This window comes from Aotus nancymaae, unplaced genomic scaffold (genome assembly GCF_030222135.1).
Source record: "Aotus nancymaae isolate 86718 unplaced genomic scaffold, 86718_ANA_hifiasm-v0.15.2.pri h1tg000059l, whole genome shotgun sequence".
NCBI classification, from domain to species: domain Eukaryota; kingdom Metazoa; phylum Chordata; class Mammalia; order Primates; family Aotidae; genus Aotus; species Aotus nancymaae.
In genome coordinates this window covers 53,753,932-53,760,303 of record NW_026988473.1, presented here as the reverse complement: position 1 = coordinate 53,760,303, position 6,372 = coordinate 53,753,932, and the positions used below count along the sequence as shown (strand labels likewise).

The following is a 6,372-nucleotide window of genomic DNA, read 5'->3' as shown; positions in this document are numbered from 1 at the left end:
TAATGTAATTAGAAGAACCTTTTCTAAGGAGATGAGGTTTGAACTGAGGTTTAAGACGAGTAGAAACAGCAAGAATATCGAACAGAGTTTCACCTAATAAAGAAAAAAAAGAGTTAAAAAGAAATGGCAAGAATAAGGATAGGGAAAAGCATTTCTATCAGAAGGATCCTGGACAAACAGGCTGGAGGGACCATACACATTTAAGGAAATAAAAAGAGCATTTATGTATATGAGGAATACATAACACTCAAACAATACTAATATATTTCAAGAATATGCAAATACATAAGGACATACCACAAGCACATTAGAGTGAGTGCCAATGGTAGGAACTAGGAAGGAAGAAATGAAGACAGAAAATAAACAGAACAAGAATCAGAACAATAATCGTTGTATGCAATAAGCTTACAAGTATGATTAACTCAAAGTCTTGCAGCTGAGACTAAAAATGAAGAAATAAAACTACAGGTATCATAGAGAGCCATTCATCTCAAAAACAGAATGAAAAAGCACTGGAAATAGAGAGAGGAAGCTTAATCTGCAATTCCAGTCAGATGGAGCACGAGTATTTTAAAGTATTTCTCTCATAAGTTTGAACTCAAAATTATCTCCATGCTTTGCCACCCTTCTTTCTCTGAAGCTAAGCAGGTGGTAGAGAGGCCCATCTCTTCTCATGGACTGGCTGTGAGTGAGAGCTGCGGTGGTGGGAGGTGCCCCATTTTTTCATATGTTCAGCTCATCTCTTTCTGATCTCCTAAGGCACTTGAATTTAGATCCATCATATTACCTGATGCGTTTATCTTATCAACACAAACAAATCATAAATTTTCAGAAGTAAAGGTATCACAAAAATTTCTTGCTTATTAATCAATTGAGATACCTCAGCCCTTCTCAGTTTTCCATCCTAATATATAAATACCACAGGCCTCAGAAGAGATTTCCTAACTTCCAAACACCTAGGATAATTTCCTGGCTTTCTTTTTACTCTCTCCACAAGATAAATGACCTGGGCTACGGGGATTCCACCCAGTGAGGGAGGGCCACTGTGGCCCTTGAAGTCCAGCTGATAATAATTATACTGAGACAGGCTCAATCCGCTTGGGGCTCAGAATCATCAACAGCCGCTCCCAGATCTGCTTGTTCTTGATGCCATAAACAATGGGATCCAGTGCCGGGGGAAAGAGCAAGTAGAGATTGGCAACGATGACCTTGGTAGCAGAGGCTGTGGGTGGTCCAAAGCGCTGCATGACCACAGAAAGAAAGCCCGGTCCATAGAAGAAGAGGATGACACAGACATGAGCTGTACATGTGCTGCCTGCTTTAACACGTGCCTCAGGTGAAGGAAAACGCATTACAGTCCTCACAATTTGCCCATAAGAATAGGCAATAAAGGCCACATCCCCCACACCAAGAAAGATTGCCACAGCAAAGGCATAGAGGTTGTCCACCATGGTGGCCCCACAGGCCAGCTTCACCACTGCCATATGCTCACAGTAGGTATAGGCAATTGTGTGTGAGCCACAGTAGGGCAGCCTATGGGCCAAGCTTGGAAAGGAGATGGTCAATACCATCCCTCGCAATACCACCAGGCCTCCAATCTTGGCAACAGTAACAGGTGTAAGGATGGTTGTATAACGCAGTGGGTTACAAATGGCCACAAAGCGGTCCAGGGCCATAGCCACTAGCACCCCTGACTCCATGGCAGAGAATGCATGGATGAAGAACATCTGGGAAAGACAAGAATGGGAGCTGATGGCTGTAGCACCCAACCAGAAAATGGCCAGCATCTTAGGCAGTGTGGAGAGAGAGAGGACCAAGTCAACAAAGAAGAGCATGGCAAGAAAAAGAAACATGGGCTGGGGAAGGCTGCATTCTGTCCGGATAAGAAAAAGCAGGACACCATTCCCAGTCAATGACAGCAAAAGCATAAAGCAAAAGGGAAGTGAGATCCAAATGTGGGCAGCAGTCAATTCTGGGATACCAGCCAGGAAGAAAGTACGTGGGAAGAGAACAGAATCATTGGGAAAAAACATGGTTATCATCTCACATGGAAGAACAAAGTGACATTGCAAAGAAAGGCAGGCTGGCGAAATTCAGTGATGTAGCAGTTGGGAGCTCAGGACATATGCTGTCACTGACATTATCACCACCACATCACTCTCCTCTACAGTTCTCAGAAAAGAGTCAAAAATCATTTTCAGTTGAGTCAATATTTCTGCAAGGCCTTCAAACACCAAAGAGGAAAGTTAGTGGTAAATGTATTGGGTGAGATTTATCCATTGGTGAATGCATCAGACAGGAAGTTCAGAAACCAGCTTCTATTACTAGATATCCTACAATATGTGTGACCTGGGGCAATTCACATAAACAGGTTTAAGTAGATGCCCAGGGCTTGTAGTTGAATAAAAATCATCCCATTGAGCTCCTATCCCCAAGTCCTGAAATTAGGTGCTTGATTTAGTCAATGCTGACCTCAAGTAGTTCCCCAGTCTTATCCCACTAAGCCTCATCTAAAATTGCCAACAAATCTAACATCTGAAAAATCCCTTAATTTAGAGACATCCCACTCTTCCAAGCTTCATTTGACTGTCAAGTTTACAGAATAACATATGGTACCTGATAACTCCAACACTGATTAGGCTCTTTCTTGGATATTCCTGTCCACTTCACTTGCTTCTCTACCAGATATCTCACTGGTTGTCTGCTTTACCACCTCCTGTATTTTCTGTTTTTTCAAGCCGGTGTTGTATAGGGATAGACATGAAGTTCAGCGTTGTGGTGACCTGTTATAAACAAAAGTTCTTGGTAATAACGATAACGTGAAAGCCAAAAATTCTATACCACAGCCACCTTACTGAGATCAGGAGAGACCCTGGCAGATGTGCCCTCCAGCTCCTCTTTTCAGTTTATTGCATTAAGAGTATACAACATTATTCATGTTCCTACCATACATTACGTTCAATATATTCATTTTTTTAATTAGAAAACTGAGGTCTGGAAAAAGGTGAATTTCCCAGGGTCATAGCTCTCTATAGTGACAATAGCAGACAACAGCTCACACCCATTGACCTCCAAGCTAGGAAGCCATTCTCCTATCTCCATGTTAGCAGTGGCTATTGCAGAGCCAGGGAAGAAACTCCAGGGCCCCATGGTCAAAGGTAGGAAGTACAGAGTGATCAAATAATAGGGCAGACAAGGAATGATTTAGGGATCTTGTGAATCCCCCAGTATCCCCAATACCTCAAGTACCACAATCCTCTCAGGTGAGAGACAAACAAAAGACTCAAAAATACCGGGGTCTAGGGCCTGAGAGGGCCTTGGAATGTGAGACAAGTTATACACATTCTGGGCATAAAAGATGCAGCCAGGCTGGTCTTACAGCCTTAATAACAGCAAGAAGAGGCCTCTAAGTGTAAGGGAAAGGAGCAGAAGTCAGCCCAGAACATAGTCTAAGAAAGAGGAAACAATACAGGTCTAAAACAGCCAAGGAAGTTTTGCTTTGCTCTCCAAGAGGACATATGGTTATTGCCCATACCTTCCACCACAGCTGCTGAGGAGACTGTAATGGCAACAGATGGTGAGAAGGTTCAGAAGGTGTGAAATCTACATGGACCTATAGTTCTTTTGTCACAGAATAAACTCTACACAAGAAGTCAAGATCCTAGTTTGAGGTACTATTTCTGCCATATGTCTGCATGTGACCTTCAGCAAAGCATCTAACCATTTTCAAGCCTTAGTTTCTTCACATGTGAAAGGAGTGAACTAAAATCTGCCTCACAAGATCATTGTGAAAAGTGAAGGAGATATAATATGTGAAGATGCTTTGTCAAATGCTGAAAATATTATTATTAATAATATTTTCACTGAATTATAAGCAATAAATGGTGCACCGTGAGCAGTCTAGCTAAGAACAAGAGACATTTTTTAAATTCAGAGATAATGGAATTGATTTGACAAAGGTGACCAGATAGATGTATCCCATGGGTGGATAATGTATAGTACTTAACTAAAGCAACCCAGCCAAAAACACTATATCCTCCCTCATGTTTCTCCCCTCATTCTTCCCAATAACACATTCCTTCTTTCAGCAACCCCAAGGTGTGGTGTTGGGAGGAGGATGGGGAGTGTCAAGAAATACAACTCTGATCACTTCAGCATCTGCTTCAAATTATCTTCAAGTAGCCCATCCTTAAACCTCTGTCTTCGGAAAACTAATAGACAATTACACCTGATGTCCCAACTATCCCCTCAGGACCCAGAAAATGTCCCTCTTTATATCCTAGTGCCTCAAGAAAAGTATGACCGAGTAAACGCAGCTTCTCTCCCTCCATCAGAGAATTAGGTAAAGGGAGGCAATGGGCCCAGGAATCAGGAGCTCAGGACTTAGGTGCTTTCAAAAATGTTTCCCTGTGATTCACCCCATAGACTTCAAAAAGGAGCAGACTTCCAAATAGCTTACTGATCACCCAGGACTACAAGGATACTTGCCTGCTTTGAAGTGAAAAATTCCCATAAACCCAATCCCATCTTTCCTGTTTCACACAATACCAAAGGTCCAGATAAACTCCTGACAATGTATACAGCATTCCCTGTATTTCTGATTTTCCCTATTGATACAAAGAGCATGTAATTCTGCCTCAGACTGCCTGTCAAATTGTCCAGATCCGGGGAGGCTACAGATAAGTTAATATGTGGATGTCACCTGTATTTTATTTCTCTTCCTTGGGCCTACCCTTAGCCATTACTTACCAAAGAGCTGCACTGATTGACCTACAGGGGGAAGAGAAGTTAAGCTACTAGTCAGGTCCCAAGAACAAGATATTTAATGGGCATTTTTTCAAGCATTGTCTGTAGGGATCCAAGGTAAAGTTCCCACCACCTAGACACCAATTAGTACTTTTGCCTCCTCTTCAAACAAAGTTCTAACAAGATCTCATCCTCTTATTGGGGCCTAAGGGAACAGCCCCAGCAGGGAATATTTTGAACAGCACACTCCAAGGTGCCTTGCCAAGGCCCTGAAGTGAGGAGGAACGAAAGGCTTCCTGTCATGGGGAATGGCAAGGTAGCAGGCAGGATTCAATGCCAGAGGCTGGGCTCAGACACCAGACTAAATTGAGGACTAGCTAAAACAGGGATGGGGCAGAAGCACTTTCCATAAGACACGCCCACTAATGTGCCATGTTGGTTTACTATTGCCATGACAACACCAGGGAGTTACTGCTCCTTTCCATGGCAATGACCCAATGACCCAGAAGTTACTACCCTTACCCAAAAAATTCCTGCATACACTGCTCCTTAATCTATATTAATTAAAAGTAAATATAGGCCGGGCACGGTGGCTCAAGCCTGTAATCCCAGCACTTTGGGAGGCCGAGGCGGGTGGATCACGAGGTCAAGAGATCGAGACCATCCTGGTCAATATGGTGAAACCCCGTCTCTACTAATACAAAAAGTTAGCTGGGCATGGTGGCGCGTGCCTGTAATCCCAGCTACTCAGGAGGCTGAGGCAGGAGAATTGCCTGAACCCAGGAGGCGGAGGTTGCAGTGAGACGAGATCGCGCCATTGCACTCCAGCCTGGGTAACAAGAGTGAAACTCCGTCTCAAAAAAAAAAAAAAAAAAAGTAAATATAGGGCAAGGTGTGGTGGCTCATGCCTGTAATTTCAGCACTTTGGGAGGCCAAGGCAGGCAGATCATCTGAGGTCAGGAGTTTGAGACCAGCCTGGCCAACATGGTGAAATGCTGTCTCTACTAAAAATGCAAAAATTAGCCAGGTGTGGTGGCGCATGCCTGTAGTCTTAGCTACTTGGGGAGGCTGAGGCAGGAGAATCACTTTAACCCGGGAGGTGGAGTTTGCAGTGAGCCGAGATCATACCACCGAACTCCAGCCTGGAAGATAGAGCAAGACTTTATCTCAAAAAAAAATAGGGAGGCATAAATGTGACTGCAAAACTGTCCTGAGCTGCTACTCTCAGTATACTGCCTATGGATATCCCTGCTCTGCCAGAACAGCCACAGAGCTGCAATACTGCCAAAGCTGTAACACTGCCACTTCAATAGAGCCATTTTCTTCTACTGTACCACCAACTTGCCCTTGAATTTTTTCCTGGGAGAAGCCAAAAACACTCACAGGCTGAGCCCCACTTTGGGGCTCACTTGCCCTGTTTCAGTGGGACCACCCAGCTTGATGGCCCAGAAAAATCTGAAGAAAATCAGGATTTCAAAGAAATGTTTGCACTCCTAATGTTTGTTGCAGCACTGTTTATAATAGCCAAGATTTGGAAGCAACATAAGTGCCCATCAACAGAGAAATGGATAAAGAATATGTAGTGCACATACACAATAGAGTACTATTCACCCCTAAAGAAAGAAT

The 6,372-nt window shown here is 43.5% G+C and overlaps 1 protein-coding gene across 1 annotated transcript; it reads right to left on the bottom strand.

The window, feature by feature from the left end:
- Positions 1 to 1,073: 1,073 nt before the first annotated feature.
- On the bottom strand, positions 1,074 to 2,033 carry LOC105720018 (olfactory receptor 52K1-like). Its single transcript, XM_012456336.2, has one exon. The coding sequence runs from the start codon at positions 2,031 to 2,033 to the stop codon at positions 1,074 to 1,076; it is 960 nt and encodes a 319-aa protein (XP_012311759.2).
- Between the last annotated feature and the right edge of the window lie 4,339 nt (positions 2,034 to 6,372).

Bases quoted from the DNA above. Each gene is read 5' to 3' on its own strand.
- LOC105720018 (XM_012456336.2), bottom strand. From the start codon at position 2,033: ATGTTTTTTCCCAATGATTCTGTTCTCTTCCCACGTACTTTCTTCCTG.